The sequence below is a fragment of the Leptopilina heterotoma genome, unplaced genomic scaffold (genome assembly GCF_015476425.1).
Source record: "Leptopilina heterotoma isolate Lh14 unplaced genomic scaffold, ASM1547642v1 Lhet_60, whole genome shotgun sequence".
Lineage (NCBI taxonomy): Eukaryota > Metazoa > Arthropoda > Insecta > Hymenoptera > Figitidae > Leptopilina > Leptopilina heterotoma.
The window spans coordinates 5,452,106-5,471,994 of NW_025111138.1; the positions used below are offsets into that span (position 1 = coordinate 5,452,106).

Consider the following 19,889-nt stretch of genomic DNA (forward strand, 5'->3'; position numbering starts at 1 on the left):
TGAATTAACAATGAATCAATAATGAATTATAAATAAATCAACTATCAATCATTAATTTATTAACAATGAGACATTAATGAATCATCAATGGATCATAAATAAATCAAGTATGAATCATTAAGGAATCAACAATGAATTAACAATGAGTCATTAATGAACCAATAATCCCAGTAAAAAAAAACTAATTCAAATGAATTGAAACGAATTAACATTTTTGGTAGGCTCCAATTCGTATTTGTCACAAAGCGGGATTCACTCAAGCTCTTTGTATATTCAATTGAATTTAATTCAATATGTACCAATTTGTCCAAACGAATTCGCATTCGAAAGAAATGGCCAAGGAATGCATTGAATTCGTGCTAACGAATTGAAAAAAATTAAAGGCTCAAAACTTGTCCAGTGAATTGGTACGGATAGAAGGTTCGGAAGTTCAATACAGTTTCACGAATTCAGGAAAATTGCATCATGGCTCCAATTCGTATTTGTCACAAAGCGGGATTCACGAAAGCTCTTTGTGAATTCTTTTTAATTCATTTCAATTAGTTTTCGTTTACTGGGATGAACTGAAATATTTGTCAATTGGTTAGGAAGCGTTCCCAAATGATGTCATGTAGTTTTTTTTTTGAGATTCACCCCCTCCCACCTCTACTACAATTTCGCGCAATTTTAGATGAGAAAAATATATTATTTTTCGTTTAGTAGAGACCCACTTATTAGTTTGAACTGTATTAATAGTGGATACGTTCATACGATTAAGTAACATAAAAACATCATTTTACCCTTTTTGAAATGAAAAGTCTTTCAACGTATATTCGTCCATGATCTGGTGTATCTGAGGGAAGTTTAGCTCAGATTCTGCATTGCGCATGTTTCAGATTCTGTACCTAACCTTCCGCGCAACATTGGTCCCACGGTTTTAAAGACTTCTCGTTCTGGTGTACAGAATTACAGAAACTAAACTTTTAACACATATACGAAAGTTTTAGCACATATGCTGTTCTATTTTATCTCAGCATCTGAATAAAATCAGGGAACAATATCTAACCCTCATTTCGCGCGGCTGCTGTATCTGAGTTCAGATGCTGTGCTAAACTTCTCTCAGTGTAATTTTGACTATTAATTTTTCTCTGTGTATTTATATAGACAAGACAAATCATTAACTAATAAATTATTATTATTCAAAAAATTAATAAGAAATGAATCAATAATGAATCTTTAAAGAATTATTTAACCGTAAACCATTAATGAATCAATAATAAATCATTAATTAATCACCGATGAATCATTAACGAATCAACAATGAGTCATTAATGCATCAACTATGATTCAACAATGAATTAATATCAACTGATAAAAAACTACTTACATTTAATTGTAATGTATATTTTATAATGATTATATAATAAGAAAGCTCTTAAAGTAAAATATCCTGATATGTACTTGTCTTGAAGAAAAAAATTTTCAAGACTCGTTAAAATAAAATATTTGGATAGATAAGACAAATCATTAATGAATTAATAATTAATTAAAAAGAGACAGGTGTGAATATCTGAAATCTATTTCAGGTGTTGTACACGGAAATAAAATTTTAACTGGAACTGCAATAAGGTGAAAGTCTTAACTGAAATAACTAAAACTTTCGTTAATATAGTGAAATTTATGGTTGTTCCAGGTAAATTTCTTTGTCGTGTGTACATATACCCAATATACAGATTCACACATCACAAATTGCACTAACACATGTGTAAAATATAACACAGATGAGGGTCGAAACATGTCGAAAAAACAGTTCCCTACTCTGACGGTTGAATTAAAATGTAGGGTAGGAATCTGCATTTCAATCAACTGTTAATGATGGAATCTGCAATACCGACTGTGGGTTGGCATTGAATTCCAGATATTTATACCCAACTCACGGATTCACACATAGCAAATTGCACTAGTAAAAAGGGTTAGGCTAGAAATTAGGGTTAGGTAGAAATTAAACAATTTCAAATATACGCGCCATAACCGACTGCAGCGCTAGTGGCGGCCTCGCGAACTAATTTCAAAAACGCGCGCCATTCACCGACTGCAGCGCTAGTGGCGCCTCTAGCGGCGGCCTTGCGAACTATAACCGAGAACTCACATTGTCTAACTACTTTTGAATGTCTTAATTCCTGTGGAAAATCCTGTTCCAAAAATAAGATTTAAAAAAATAGGAATTTTGCAAATATTTTTCTTCTTTTTCTAAAACAAAATAATAATTTTGTTAAAAAAAATGTGATTCATAAACAAAAATAATGCAAAATAAATTTCATTATTATTAACTTTTTTATAATTTTTCTTTTCAAATATTTTCAATTTTAAAATTAATATATTGAAAATCATCGAATTGTTGCAAAGAATTTTATCAAAAAATTTGATGATAATAGAATTCCTTCAAAGAATTTTATTATTTAGGAAAATAACTGAATTCTCGCAAAGAATTTTATTGAAATTTTTAAAAATCCTAATTAAATTCTTCTGAAGAATTTCTTTGAAAATTTTGAAAGCATTTGAATTTAATGAAGAAGAATTTTATTAAAAGTGAATTAAAAATAATTGAATTCTTGCGGAGAATTTTACTATTGATAAAAATTGTTTCGAAGAATTTATTAAAATTTTTGGACATAATTGAAATTTATGGAAATATTTAAAAATATTTAAAATTCATACGAGGAATTCAATTAAAATTGTTTTAAAAATCATTGGATTTTTGTAAAGATTTTACTATTGAAAAAAATAATTGAATATTGTTTAGAAAAATTTTACTATTTATAAAAAATAATTAAAATGTTTCGCGACAATTTTTAAAAATTTTAAGAAATAATTAAATTGTTATGAAGAATTTTATAGAAATATTTTTAAATAATTAAATTTTTTCGAGAAATTTAATTAAAGTTGTTTCGAAAATAATGGAATTTCTTTAAAGAATTTTATTTAAATTATGTATATTCAAAAATCATTGAATTCATCACAAGAATTTTATTACTTTTTTGAAAATAATTGAATTCTTTCAATTTTTTTGACGAATATATTTAAAAATTGCATTGGAAGTAATTTAATTTTAATATAGAATTTTTTAAAAATATTTTGAGAATAATTGAATTATTTTTAGAGAATTTTAAATTCTTGGTAAAATTGCATTTTATGGAAAATTTTTGAAAATAATTCAATTCATTCATGTAATTTAATTTCATGTTATTTAAATTTGATTAAAAATAATTTAATTCTTGTGAAGAATTTTACTATTTATGAAAATAATTGAACTTTTTCGAAGGATTTATTATAATTTTAGAAAATATGAACAGTAATAATTAATTTTGTACATAATAAGTGAATTTTTTAAATTTTGATTATGAAATTATTTTAAAAATTTATATTTGAAGATTAAAAATATTTGTAATTTGCATAACAATAATAAATTGAATATCACGTTCCGCGCGTAAAATTTTCTAGTTATCTAAAGATAACAAAAACAAAAATATAAATAGAAGACACCTTCAGAGTGTGAGGGACAGAAAAAGTGAATGAATGAAAGAATTAAAGAACATTCAAATTAATATAGTTAATAATTAATAATTGTGTTTAAAATTAATTACTATTAATTTAAGTGTCTAAAACCATTCGTCTGACTATTCATCTCTTTTACTACTTAAAATATGACAAAAAAACATTTCTCGTGTTTTTTAAACCTTAGAAAGGAATGGAACTAATTTTTAATTGGCACTAGTTGTAGGGAAAGTAAAATTTATAAAAATATATAAACGAATTGTGTTTATATATAAAAATATATATGTGTGTGTGTAGGTGGAGAGAAAGAGGAGACGTTCCCAGGCATACATTGAATGAAACTGATGGAGATAAATGAGGTTAAACGTTTACTTGAATCGTTACTCGAATCTCCAGTTTACTAACTTGAGCTATTAACAATCTTCTCTTTATACAATGACGTAACCGCTCAATGAAACGTGATATTGTCCTACTAATTTCGCACTAACGAACGCGTACATCATTGATACGATGTACACCACAACTCCATTTTCAATTAAAGTGCCTCCAACTTGTATATATATGAAAAGGCTGTGTTGGTTCGTGTGCCATTCGAGAATAGCTAAATATCACTGTTTCTCACCCTATCGCGGTTACATTATCATTAATCTATATATAGTATATTAAACACGTTATACATTTCAATAAGAAAAAAAAAAAAAAAAAATTCCATCTTTTTTTTTTATTTTTTAATTTCAGGGCTCGAACCAGTGAAAGTATTTCAAAATACGGACCTTACGGACCAATTTCTGACAAAAATTTAACCAGTCCGAGTCAAATAAGAAAACATTTTACTTAAAACTAGAAATTAAATTTTATAATAATTAAAAATGGCAAATTGACAAAAATTATTATTTTATATTATAAAAATATTCTTCTTCAAAATTATTTTCATTATTACAATTCAATTATTATTTTTCAGGATTTTTAACTAAAATTCTCCTTAAAAGCAATTAATTTTCGAAAAAGTTCTTTGGCAATTTTTAAATCCATATTTGTTTAGAATATTCAATTTGACGAATATCAATTATTATCGTAAATTCTCCAATTAAATATACATTAGAAAATAAAAACTTTAAGTAATATAAAAAAAATTCATGTAAACTTTTTCAAAAAAATTAATTTCAAAATTCAATTATTTCTAAAAATTCACGCTATATTGCTTTTAGTATTCAATTATTATGTAAAATTTTAACTGAAATTCATTTTTATGAAATGAAAATCAATTTTTATTAGAAAATTCTACTGAAATTCAATTATTTAAATACAAAAATAAATAATTTATTGAATAATTGAATGTTTCTTAAAATTGAATGCTCGTAAAGAATATTATCAAATAACTTTTTAAAAAAGTGAATTTATTTCGACAAATTTTAATAAAATTTTTAAGAATAATTAAATTTTTCGAGAAATTTGATTAAAATTGTATTAAGGGCATTTGAACCATGATGACGTCACAGCCTTAAAACACATGCTTTGCAGAACCTATGACGTCATAATGGTTCAAATGCCCTTAAAAATAATTGAACTTCTCCAATGAGTTTTATTATTTAAGAAAATAATAATTGAAATCCTAACAAGAATTTTATTATTTATAAAAATAATTGAATCTCTGTAAAAACTTTTTTTATTTATGAAAATAATTGAATTATTGCGAAGAAATTTATAGAAAATTCGTAAATAATTGAATTTCTGTGCAAAGGAATTCAATTTCATGAAATTTTAATAATTTATAAAAATAATTAAATTTTTGTATATAGAATGATATTGAAATTATTTTTAAATAATTAAATTCTTTTGACAAATTTTATTAAAATAGTAAAATTGAAAAATCATTGAAATTTTGCCAAGAATTCTATTAAAATTTTTGAAAATAATTGAATTTTACAGAAGAATTTTATTATATTTATAAAGATAATTGAAACTTTGACGAGAATTTTCTTTGTGATTTTTGAACATAATAATTGAATTTCTGTGAAATTCATTTTTAAATCAATTTTTATTAAAAAATTCTAATTGAATTGAATTCAATTGAAATTCTGCAATGGGTTTCATTATTTGTGGAAATAATTGAATCCCTGTAAAAATGTTATTATTCATGAAAATAATTGAATTATTGCGAAGAAATTTATAAAAAAGTTGTAAATTATTGAATTCCTGTGAAATTTTTAATATTTAAATTTACTACTGAAATTTATTTTAAATAATTGAATTCTTAAAATTTTATTAAAATAGTAGATATTGAAAATCATTAAATTGCAGAAAATTTATTTATTTATTTATAAAATTAAATTAATTAATCAATTTGTTAAATTAAACTTTTTCAGTATTTTTTCATTTTTCATTTTTCAATTTTCTGTTTTTTTATTATTATTTATTTATTTATGTAAAATTTTAACTAATATTCATTTTTAAATCAATTTTTATTAGAAAATTCTACTAGAATTTAATTATTTAAAAATAAAAATAAATAATTTATTAATTGAATGCTCGTAAAGAATTTTATCAAATAAATTTCTAAATAAGTGAATTCTCTCGACGAATTTTAACAAAATTTTTAAAAATATTTACATTTTTTATGAAATGTGTTTAAAATTGTATTAAAAATAATTGAAATTCTGCGAAAAGTTTTATTATTTGTGAAAATAATTGAATCCCTAAGAAGAATTTTATTATTTATGAAAATAATATTGAATCCCTTTAAAAATTTTATTATTCATGAAAATAATTGAATTTCTGTGAAATTTTTCTATTTTATGAAGTTAATTATATATTTGCCAAGAATTTTATTAAAATTTTTGAAAATAAGTGAATTTCGGACACCTTTTTTTTTTAAAAAAAACGGAGTTTTACGGACTTGAAGCAAATTTATTTATTTTTTGTTTTTATTTTTTTGTCTCTTGTTTTTTATTTCAATATTGTGTTACTTTTTGTTTATTTCTTTTTCATTGTGGTTAGTTTTATTTTTTATTATTATTTCAGTTGTTAAACATTTTTGTTTTTAAGTGACATAATAATAGATTTTCAACAATAATATTTTTAGCCAAACAAAACTTTTTCAGTATTTTTTCAATTTTCAATTTTTTGTTTTTTTATTACATTTATTATTTTTATGATTTTACTATTTCTGTGTATTTATTTTCTTCCTGTTCTATTTTATTTTTTTTATTTTTTACTGCTTTATTTTATAATTATTTATTTTTCTTACTCTTTTATTTTATTTTTCTCTTTTTAAAAAATTTTTATTTTTCATTCTTTTTACCACATTTTTTTAAAGATATCAAATTTATACAAGAAATATGTACATACATTTTTAATTTACAACAAATTTTAAGTTTCCGAGAAAAATTGTTGTTTCTTAGTAGTAAAAGATATTAATAGTCAGACGAATAGTTTAAAAAAAGAGCTTTTAAAGAGCTTTTAAAGAGCTTTTAAAAGCTCTTTAAATATTGTTATTAGTAACTAAATATATTTATTCAAGTAGAAAAAAATTTGTAGTCTAATTATGCTTATTAATTTCTTATTTATTTAAAGTAGTGAAAGACCTTTTTAGTCAGACAAAAGTTATTTTAAAGAATTGCAGTAGTAAAATTCAATTTTAGTCAGACAAATGATTTTATAGGCTGAAAATATTAATTCAGTAGTAGAATCGAGTTTTAAGTCAGACCGAATCAGGTTTCAATTTAGTGAAACATTTATAACTGTAATTAGAAAAAAAATCAGTAGTAAAAGTCATTTGAAGCCAGACAAAAAAACATTTTTTATTCACATTCATTTATGTCTTTCAGAAAACTGTGGAATCGATTTTCCGTGTTTATTTATTTGAAATTACAAAGTAGTAAAAGAGATTCATAGCCAGACGAATAGTTTCATACTTTTTAAATATTGTTATTAGTTGTAAAATATATAATATAAATATAATACATTATAATATATAATATATTATACATTATATATATTATAAAATAAAGTATAAAAAAATTTTAATGTCCAATTTTTCAATTGGACATTTTAAATTGTGATGTATTTACAATAAGTAGTAAACGACCTGTTTAGTCAGACAAAAATTATTTTAAAGAATTGCAGTAATAAAATGCAATTTTAGTCGGACAAATGATTGAATAAGCTTAAAATATAAATTAAGGAGTAGAAAAAAGTTTTTAGTAATATAAAAAATAAGTAGTATAAGGTCATTTAAGTCAGATAATAACAGTACAAAAATTAATAATTTATACACATTTTATATTTTACCATCGTTTTATCACTTGAACGGCCTATTTGATTTTATCGACAACTTTCCCATCAATCAAATAAATAAATAAACAGTCGAACATTATAATTTGTAATGAGAGGAAAAAATTAATTTTATCTTCTTTTTTTAACACCTTCATATAATATTGTAAAATTCTATTGATATGGAAAAAAAATTTAGTTTTTTTTATTTACCTCTGGGTGTTCGCGTGTCTGGTAACGTCAACCAGAGAGGAATCAGAATAGGTGCAACTAGAATATATGTGAGCCTTTTCTTGGGACTGCTAGGCCAGCCCATGTCGAGAGCTTCCGGAGGTTCATCCTCCTCACCCTGAAATAAAACAAAGAGAATAGAAAAATTGGCCTTTAAAAAAAATTGGTATAAAATACATTTTATAACACTATAGGTATTATAAAAAATTTATATTTATATTATAAATATTTAAATTATTATTATTATAATTATTATGCAAATTACAGAATTTTTTATTTTCAAATATAAATTTTTGAATAATTTCATAATCAAAAATTAAAAAATTCACTTATTAAGTACATAATTATTTATTATTGTTTATATTTTCAAAAATTTGAATACAATTCTTTAAGAGAATTTAGCTATTTACATTAATAATAACATTCTTCGGAAGAATTCAGTTGTTTTTATAAATAATAAATTTAGTTGCAAAAATTTAATTATTTTCAACAAAATTTTAATAAATCCTTCGAAACAATTCAATTATTTTTTTTAAATATCACATTCTTTGCAAAAATTCAATTATTTTCAATAAAATTTCACGAAAGAATTGAATTTTTTTCTTAATTCGTTAAAAAATTTTCCAAAAGAATTCAATTATTTTCTAAAATTTTAATAAAATTCTTTCTAAATATTTAATTATTTTCAATACAATCTTAACAAAAATTTTATTAAAATTCTTCCTACAAATTCAATTATCTTCATGAAAAGTAAAATTCTTTTGAAGATTTCAAATATTTTCTTAAATAATAAAATTCTTCGGAGAATTTAAATTTCAAAAATTTTAATAAAATTCTTCACAATTGAATTCTTTACAAAATGTCAATTATTTTTAAAGAATTTGAAACAAATTCTTGTCAAGAATTCAATTTTTTTTCATAAATAATTGAATTTTTCGGAGCATTTCAAATTATTTTCATAAATTTGAAACAAATTTTTGTCAAGAATTCAATTTTTTTCATAAATAATTGAATTCTTTACAGAATTTCAATTATTTTTAAAGAATTTGAAACAAATTCTTGTCAAGAATTCAATTTTTTTCATAAATAATTGAATTTGTCGGAGCATTTCAAATTATTTTCATAAATTTGTAACAAATTCTTGTCAAGAATTCAATTTTTTTCAAAAATTTGTAATAAATTCTTGTCAAGAAATCTTTTCGAAGTAAAATTCATCACAAAAATGATTTTAAAAAGTTGAAAAAATTCTTTGTTTAATTTAATTATTTTCAAAATTTTCAATTGAAATTATTCAAAAAAATTCCTTATTTTTAAAAAAAACAAGAAATTCTTCAAAGGAATTTAATTATTTACAAAAACTAATAAAAATCTTTCATAGTATCTTTTTTTTGAAAGAATTCAATTATTTTCTATATTTCAATAATATTACTTATTGAATAAATTAAATTATTTTAGAAAATTGTAACAAAATTCTGAGAAGAATTTAATTATTTCCAAAAATTTTAATAAAATTCAATAATTAAATGTTTAATATCAATTATTAAGAAACACAATTATTTTTAAAAACTTAAAAATAATTGTTCTAAAAATTAAATTAAATTAAATAACAACTGGATACCAAAAATTAATTTTCTATTTTAAAAAAAATAAAATAATTATTTATAAAAATAGAGAATTCAAATATTTTTATCCAACATTTAATTTGTTATTCAAAAAAAAAAAGAATAATTAAGGGTAAAAATTCACAGAAACTGATTTTTTAAAAAAAATCCAATTACCTCTTTCCGTCAAATAAATTAGAATTTATTCGATTGTTATATTTTACAGTGTCAATAAAAATCAATCAGTTTTGTTTTTTTATTATAGAGCAGATAGATCTGTATGTTACTCTTGTTTTTAAATGCAGAGAATCTGGCAGCATTTGGCAGATATAAAAAAGTTTATCTATAATAAAAAAAAGATTTGAGTGGAATAAAATTTTGCTCTTCTGTTTATTTATTTTATTTCTTTTTATTTTGCAACTGTTTTGAACTTTTTCGTTCTTTTTTTCACATTTCTCCATATAATATTTTTGTATGTTTTTTGCATTTTATTGTTTCCATATATTTTTTTGCTTTTTTTAAAACTTTTAATTTAATAATAATTTCGTTTAATAATAGGCATAAAAGTTTTTTTTTATTTTTTCCCAATTTATCCCTTTTTGTTGAAAAATAATTTCATAAAAATACCATTTGTTTAAGAATTTTAAGAATTTTATTAATTTTTATAAATTATTAACTAAAAAAAAAATTACTTCTAAAAAAAGTGAAAAGTAAGACACTTTTCATTATTTAGTTTTCTGAAACAACTTTTTTTCGCCTTATCATTGACGATAGATTTAAATAAGTTTTAATATTAATTTGATTTCAAGAAGTGATAAAAAAAATGGGGAGGGGAAAAAAACTTTTAGAATTATATTTTTCCCTTCGCGTTTACTAATTTATCTTTTGGGGAAAAAAATGTTTTCATACATTTTTTGGAACCATACTGCGAGAGATTGAGGATCGGAGTAAAATCTTTTTGCTCCAGTTTCATAAAAACTTTTTTTTCTGCCCTCTCATCCTATGACGCACAAAAATAGACTCTTTCTTCATTTTTTGAAAGCATGGATATATACACACATTTTGCAATTGTCAGAAGTCCATTACTATCAAGACATTATTTACAATTTTTATTTATAAAAAAAGCGTTACAAAAAAATAATGAAAAAATAATAAAAATATAATAATATATAATATTAATTTAACTTGATTCAATTTATTGAATACGGGAATTTTGTTTTTTTTTTATTTTAACTTTAATTTCAATTGTTCAAAAAGCTATTTTTTTTAGAATTTCTACATTTGTTTACAAAATTTTTCTAAACGAATCAAAAAAAACGAATCAAAAAGTCGCTTCGCAACATTTTTGATTCGTTTTTTGTCTCAATTTGAAATTCTTAAAAAAAACTGTGTAATAAGAACAATTAAATTAAATTTTACAAATAATTAAAATTTTTAATTTTAAATAAAAATTTTTTTTTAAACAATTAAATTTTACGGACGTAAAATTATTTGAACAAAAACAATTAAAGTTATGAATAATTATTCTATATTTGAATAATTTTTGTTAAACAAATATTTAAAAACTTATTATTATTTATTTTATTTTTGTATTTCAAATCATTTCAATGTAAAACCTTTTGAAATTTAATTATTTCTAAAATTTACAACTACAAATTTTTTTTTTTTTTGAAAGTGATTTATTTTTTAGAATTTTTTTTATAAAATTATTTAAAAGTTTAATAATTTTTAAAGAATTAAAAAAATTAAAAAATTAAATTAAATAAAAATTTCCAATTTCTTTTAATTATGAATTTTTATTATTAAAAAAACTGGTTCGAGAATTTAATAATTTAAATACAAAAATAAGTGATAAAAATTATTTATAAAAATTAAAGTGCATATTTAATTATGTAGAACGTTATGTTGTAATTTTTAATTTTAATTATGTCCTAATTTTTATTTATTTTTTTTATTTTTTATTATTACTAAATTACTAGGTAATTGAGTATATATATTTTTATCATTAATTTTAAACACCAGACAAAAATGCAAATATGAAAAGTAAAATAAATAATTCGTTAATTTAAAATAATAATCAGGACAAAATACGAAATTGCATTTATTTCGTAATTAATAAATAACAATATTATTAAATAAATAAAATCGAAAAATTTTCTGTATATGCATGGCTTGCATATAGATGACGGATGTACGATGCACATGAACGAATGCGCGATTGTGTTATATAGAAAAAAAAAGAGGCCGGCGATCGATAAATTTTATCTACGGCAATGGACGACACGTTTTTGCAATGGCAATTTTTCTCTTCGTATACCTTCGGAGATCCGGGAGAAACGACCGTGTTATTAAAATCGAATACAGATTCAGTTGAGATTTTTATTATATATATCTATATATATATATTCGAGAGGGAATAAAGGAAATGGTAAATTAGCAATTTTGCTGAATACGTTCATTGGCTGGAATTTTTGATTAACCATAATTTCAGAAATCTTTTAACGAATATATCAACCGGTTTTTTGCACATAATTAATTTAATTAGTTTTTGAAAATTTATTCTGATTTTATCCTAATTAATAATATTTTTTATTTAAAAAACAACTGTTAAGCGTTGTTCGATTTCTTATCATGCAAATTACAAACTTTTTTTTGTTTTAAAAAATATTCTTCATTAATTTTTGAATTATTCCAGATTCGAATTTAAAAAAAATTCACTTATTAACTAATTAACTAATTAATTAATTCATTAACATCTATATTAATAATCGTTGTATTCTGGTAATCTGTTCGCAGTTTGAAAGTTAGTTGTTTGCTTTTTTGTTTCCTAACTTTAATAATTTTTCTTTTCAATTATTTTTAATTTTAAAATTAATGTACCCATTGAAAATAAATAATTAATAAATAATAATAATTAATTTTTCTTTTTTTTAATTGAACATTTTGAGGTTAATTGAATTCAACACAGAATTTTTTTCAACTTGATCAAATAATCGTGTCTGTTAATAATTATAATTTAATATTTAATTATTCACGTTTATTAAAATGGTATTGGAAATAATTAAATTTCAGAGAAGAATATTATTATTTATAAAAAATATTTTAATTCTTTTGGTGAATTTTACTACTTATTGAATTGTTTTGAAGGATTTATTAAAGTTTTACATAATAATTGGATTATTAATAAAAAATTAAATTGTTTCGAAGGATTTATTAAAATATTAGAAAATAATTGAATTTTTTCGAAAAATGGATTGAAAATTTTTTTAAAATTGAATTCCTTCATGATAAATTTTAATAAAATTGTATTCAAAATAATTGAATTTTTGCAAAGAATGTGATATTTAAAAAAATACTTTAATTGATTCAATGGATTTATAAATATTTTAGAAAATAATTGAATTTTTTCGTGAAATTGTATTAAATTTTTGTTGAAAATATTTGAAATTTTTGCAAAAAATTGTACTATTTATAAATAAATAAATATAAATATAAAAAATAAATTTTCAGAGAATCTTCTAACAATAAAAAAAAAATAAAATCTAAAAAGAAAACGAATCATTGAAGAAATGGTGACGAAAATTATTGAATTGTCTCTAAATATCTTTATTGTTTTATTTTCAAAAAGAAGATATTCGTATATTTATAATCCTATATATGCATTAACAATAAAAGCTTTAGAGCTTTAGAAAATCCAATTCGAGTTTTGTTTTATTATATGATCGTGAATAAGCTTTATACTTCAGAGTTGAAAAATAAAAAGTTCACTAGTTACTTTTCATCGTGAACTCAAAATTAGATTTTTTATATTAAAAAAAATGTTGTAATAAAAAAAATAAATAAATAAATAAATATTATTTATAGCATATATTATTATTTATGTATATATTATTTATACACTGAAAAAAAATTTATTTGATTCAAATAACCGATTACCTAATGGACTATTATCAATTAAGTATTTAATTGAATCAAATAATATTTATTGGAGTCAATTAAATGGTTCAATTCATATTTGCTTCAAATACTGAAATTATTGGTTCAAATACCATTTAATTTTTTTTTTTTTTTTTTTTTTTTTTTTTTTTTTGAACTAAAGTTCAAAGAAAAAATAAATTTGCCTTTAATGTTAAAACATTATTTTCTAATATAATTCAGTAGTAAAACTATTTCCCAGACAGACGTTATAAACATAATTTATTTTCTCGTTTTAAATCTTGTCAAGTTACAGTCAGACAGTATGCATTAAATTTTCGGAAATTAAGTAATTTAAAAATATTAATGAATCTCTAGTCCCGTTTTTTTTCCTCAATTTTCCCATTTTGTCGCACATTTTTCTTTTCTTTCATTTCATTTTTTTTAATCTCTTTTTTAATTCAACTAAATCGGAGAAAACTTAATTACAGAATGCTTCTTATTTGTAGAATATAAATGAATATCATCTTTTTAATTGAATAAAATTTTCTCTCCATTTAAGAAGAAAATTGAAAAATGGAATTTTACTTCACCTTTTTTTTTGGATAGAAACAAAAGTTTTCATTTTATACCTGTCTTGATTAATTCTTTTTTTTCCTTTTCATTGCGAAGAGTTTAAAGTTTCCTTCAGTGTTTGAATATTGATCGTGATATTTTAATTCCTCTTTATCTGAATTTTTAAAAGATATTTTAAATTTAACTTTTATGGATCAAAATTTATCAGTGCTGTTAAGATTTTTATTTAAGATTTTCAATTTTCAATTTTCAATTTTTAATTTTTAATTTTTAATTTTTAATTTTTAATTTTTAATTAACAAAAGAAATGAATAGTTAGTTGAAAAAATTGTATAGAACAAATTTCAAATCAATTTTGATCCAATTAGTTCAAATTTTTACTAATTGAGATTTAGAGAAACATTTTTTTATACTCTTTTTGCAACAAAAATTTAAAAATTACTTTATTTTCCAAAATTTTGGAATTTTTTTTCAATTTTAAAAGTTAACATTTTTAGTAAAAAGAATTATATAATTTTTTTCAACATTTACATTTTTGAATCTAAAAAACGAGCCAAAACTGGAAAATCAGCTATTTTTCTCCAACTTCAATGCCAACATTCTTCTTAAAAATTCAATTATATCTATACATAAAAAATAAAATTCTTTTGAAGATTTCAATTATTTTCTTAAATAATAAAATTCTTCAGAGGATTTTAATTATTTTCAAAAATTTTAATAAAATTCTTCACAAGAATTTAATTATTATCATAAAAAATAAAATTCTTTAGAAGATTTCAATTATTTTCATTAATAATAAAATTCTTCGGAAGTTTTCAATTATTTTTAAAAAATTTGAAACAAATTCTTGTCAAGAATTCATAATTTTTTTTTTTATAAATTATTGAATTCTTCGGTGGATTACAAATTATTTTCAAAAATTTGAAACAAATTTTCGTTAAGAATCCAATTTTTTACATAAATAATTGAATTCTTTACAGAATTTTAATTATTTTCAAAAATTTGAAATAAAGACTATTGTCAAGAAATCTTTTTAAAGTAAAATTCATCGCAAAAATTAGTTTAAAAAGTTTGAAAAAATTCTTTGTTTAATTCAATTATTTTCAAAATTTCTAATTAAAATTATTGAACAAAACTCCAAAAAACTAATTATTATATTATTCTCCTAAACAAATAATTGAAATATCAACTGTTAATAATTGAAATCCTGTAAAGAATTGTATTATTTTTATTATTTTTATTGTATCTATTCATTATTATTTTTATTTATTATTATTATTTTATTATTATTTTATTACATTTTTCTTAAACAATTGAATTCTTGCAAACAATTTTTGAAAATAATTACATTTTTCGAGGAATTTATTAAAAATTATATTAAAAATAATTGAAATCCTATGAAAAATTTTATTATTTATGAAAATAATTTAATTCTTACAACGAATTTTATTACATTTGTTTAAATCATTGAATTCATGTAAAAAATTTTATTACTTGTAAAAATAATTGAATTCTTGGAAAGGAATTTATTAAAATTTTTGTAAATAATTTAATTATTTTTTTTTTTTTGATAAATTTTATGGAAATTTAAATTATTGTAAAACATGAAGACATCAATCATTCTGAGTCTTCGACTCGGAATGATTGATATCTTCATGTTTTATAATAATATTCTTATGAGTTGTTAAATTTCATAAAGATTTGAAATTGAAATTTTTGGAAAATCTTAATTCCTATGGAGAAATAATAATAATGATTAAATATTTATTTAAAAAAGAATTTATTGATGTTTTCGAATAATTTTACAATTAAAAAAAATTCGTAATTTGAAATTTTTTGACGTGGGTATTTAGGATTTTTGGAAACGCCCTCAATTTTCATCTTTTTACAAAAAAAACTGCCCAAAATTGTGAAATTGGCATTTTCAGGAAAACTTTAACACCAAAAAACTTTATGAATACCACGCTTATAGTTAATTAGTTAATTAATAAATATTTTTTTACACTTTGAATCTAAAATTCTTAAAAAATTAAAGTTGATATTTCATAATAAAAACTTTTGTAATTATGTGATTAATTAATTGATTAATTAATTAATTACTATTATTAGCTTTTTTTATTTTTTTGGATAAAATGTAAAAAATGGAATTACCGATTCGAGGCCAGCGTCGATACCGGGCGTAATTCCGCCATTTGGAAGTTCTTGAATACCGGCACTGGTCTCGGCTGTTGTTGTTGTTGTTGTTGTAGTTGTTCCTTGTGAACCTTGCTGAAGTTGAAGTGTTGTCTCTTTCGATGCCGAATAAAGTGCCGCCGATGACGTCGCAGCTCCATTGTGCGGTCTTGTTGCATCCAAAAGCACTTTCAACGACGCGATAGCGTGCAGCTGTGTCGCTTTCTCATCCACCTTGCCTAAAGATCATTTATTTATTTTCTCTCGTTAATTACAAACATCATTAGACACTAAATATTATCAATTATTCATTCATTACATTCTCAACGACACGCCTTTCAAAAATTCATAATAATAATACAAAAAAAAATAAATAAATTAATAAATAAAAACAAAAACAATATATATACTTCCTACTGTTAATTAACAAAAGGTAAAAGTAATTCAAACAAAACCAACAATTTCTACTTGGGCAAAAAATTTATACTTTTAAATTATATTTCCATTTTTAGCAGCTTTTAAATTCAAAAAAACTAATTTTAACCTAATTGTCAAGAATACATACATGAATTATTATTCATTTTTATTTACAACAAAATGGGAAATAATTGACAATTAGAAACTAGCAATCCCTAATTGCTAATTAAAAATATACAAAAAAATTAATAAATTATTGTTAATTATTAGAGGATAATTAATAATTTTTAAATTATAAATGATAATTAATAGTAATAAACAATTGATAATTGTTGATTCACGCTAATAAACAATTGATAACCAATATTTTCCAATTGATAATTAATAAATAATATTTGATAATTATTAGTTAACAATTAGCAATTGAAAATTAACAAATAATTGGTAAAGAATAATTGATGATTAATAGTTAATTCATAATTACTATAGTTAATAATTCATAATTAGTAGTTCATAATTAATAATTGATGATTCATAACTAGTAGTTGATTATTAATAATTGAGAAAAAAAATTGATAATTAAAAGTTGATCATTGAAAATAATTAATTAATCTTTGATAAATAATAATAATTGATAATTGATAGTTGACAATTAATAGTTGACAATTGATAATTATTAATTGATAATTGTTAATTGATATAATTGATAATTGTTAATTGATATAATTGATAATTAATAATTAACAGTTTATAATTCATAATTAATAATTTATGCTCAATAAATAATATATTGAAAATTAATAAGTGATAATTACTAATTATTAATTAACAATGGATAATTAATAGTTGATAACTAACTATTGATAATTAATAATTAATTATTGATAATTGATTATTATTAATAAACAATTAATAAACACGAATTGATAATTACTAATTATTAATTAACAATGGATAATTAATAGTTAATAATTTAACAATTGATAAATAATTAACAGTGGAGAGCTAACAATTGATAATTAATATTTAATGATTGAGAATTGATTATTAATAATAAACAATTAATAAACACGAATTGATAATTACTAATTATTAATTAACAATGGATAATTAATAGTTGATAACTAACAATTGATAATTAATAATTAATGACTCAGAATTGATTATTAATAATAAAAAATTAATAATCAACAATTGATAATTACTAATGGATAATTAATAATTGCTAACTAAGAATTGATAATTAATAATTAATAATTAATAATTGATAATTAATAATTTATAATTAATTATTAATAATAAACAATTAGTAAACAACAATTGATAATTACTAATTACTGATTGTTAATAATTGATAATTAACAATAAACAATTAGTAAACAATTGATAATTACTAATTAATGATTGATAATTAATAATAAATAATTTATAAACAACAATTGAGAATAATTATCATGATAACCATGCAATAATTGTCATGGATTTAAAAAAATTTATCAATTCCCAATAATTGACATTAAAATAATTATCATTAATTCACAAAAAAAATCACGAAAATTTCCAATAATTCGATATAATATTGTAATGCACAACATTTTATCGAAAATATTCGAAAATAATTCCACTAATAAATTATCATCAATTATTACAATTAATGAATCCTCTATTCTCATCGTAATTAAATAATCCCTATATAATAGGAATAAATTTACTCTCCTATAAATAAAAAATAAACGAATTTTTTCTCAAACGATTACTATATGATTTATATAGAAAAAAATTCCATGAATCGAAATTAAATACAAATTCATTTATATATTTTTTATGATTAATTATATTTGATTTGAAATGTGAAATGATTATCATTTATTTATGAAGCAATTTTTTTTGTGTGTTGCGACTTCTTTGATCAAAGTGAATTTTTGTTCGTGAAGAAAGCAACTATAAAGGTGTGTGTGTGTGTGTGTGTGTGTGCATGTTATGTTGTAGGACAATGTTTGTGTATCAAAGTATGCTTTAGCCTTCTTGGGAAAACTCAATTTGGACAATGCTGGCGTTGGATCAATCTTCTCCCCTCAAAACGTTCAGTGAAACGTCGAAAACTGTATCGTGCAAATAAAAAATAGCTATTCCTTTTTCATGCTTGAAAAAAAAGCAATTGCTTCGAATGAGAGCAGAAATTTTTCACATTTTTCTTACTATTAATGTTTATATTCAAATTTTTTTTCAAAATATTTTGAAATTTTTAGAGAGGGAGAGAGGGAGAAAATTAGATTATTCAAATAATGGGTCATTTGGCTATATAATCAAATAAATATTTATATATTCATTCATCATCAAAAAAATATTTATTTATTGTCAAATGAAAATTTATTTATTTGAAATCGAATAAATATTAATTTATTTGTCAAATATTTATTTAATGTCGAATAAATATTTATTCATTTATTATTAAAAAAAATATATTTATTTAGATATTTCTTATAATATAAATATTTACTTATTTATTATTAAAAAAACATTTATTTATTTATTATCAAATAAATAATTTTCTGAAAATACAGAAATTTTTGCTTTGCTTCAAGTATAATTGATTCAAATAAAAATTGCTTAATTTCAAGTAAATATTAATTTGAATAAATAGTCAAATAATCGATTTGTTTTTTCTTCAAATAATTTTTTCTTTTTAATTTTATTTTAAGTTTTTAAATTTTACTTTTAGTAAATAAATTTTACTTTTAGTAAATAAATTTCTCAAAATGTTATACGAATAAAAACAATAATAAAAATACAATAAAAAAATAATTCATAATTTGATAATTCTTAATTCATTCTTAATTCTTAATCATTCCTTTTCGCTAAAGTGAAAAATTTACTGAATAATTTATGAAAATTTGAAACTGAAACAAAATTTACTGAAAAATTTTGAAAACTTGAAACTGAAAAAAAATTTACTGAATAATTTTGAAAAATTAGAAGCTAAAACAAAATTCACTGAATAATTTTGAAATTTAAACTAAAAACAAAATGTAATGGATAATTTTGGAAATTTGAACTTAAAACAAAATTCACTGAATAATTTTGAAAATTTGAACTTAAAACAAAATTTACTTAATAATTTTGAAATATTTTTTTTCATAAAAAAGTAAAAAAAAATTCTTTGCTTAAAAC

At 20.7% G+C, this 19,889-nt stretch overlaps 1 protein-coding gene across 5 annotated transcripts in view; it reads right to left on the reverse strand.

The window, feature by feature from the left end:
* Window positions 1-19,889, reverse strand: part of LOC122509394 (sodium/potassium/calcium exchanger Nckx30C) — a 134,509-nt gene that overhangs the window by 33,904 nt on the left and 80,716 nt on the right. For all 5 annotated transcript variants that reach the window (XM_043623425.1, XM_043623424.1, XM_043623422.1 and 2 more), the window contains 2 exons: window positions 16,281-16,540; window positions 8,020-8,155 (listed from right to left, as the gene is read on the reverse strand). In XM_043623425.1, coding sequence (XP_043479360.1) covers window positions 8,020-8,155; window positions 16,281-16,540 — 396 coding nt within the window. The remainder of the gene's footprint in view (window positions 1-8,019; window positions 8,156-16,280; window positions 16,541-19,889) is intronic.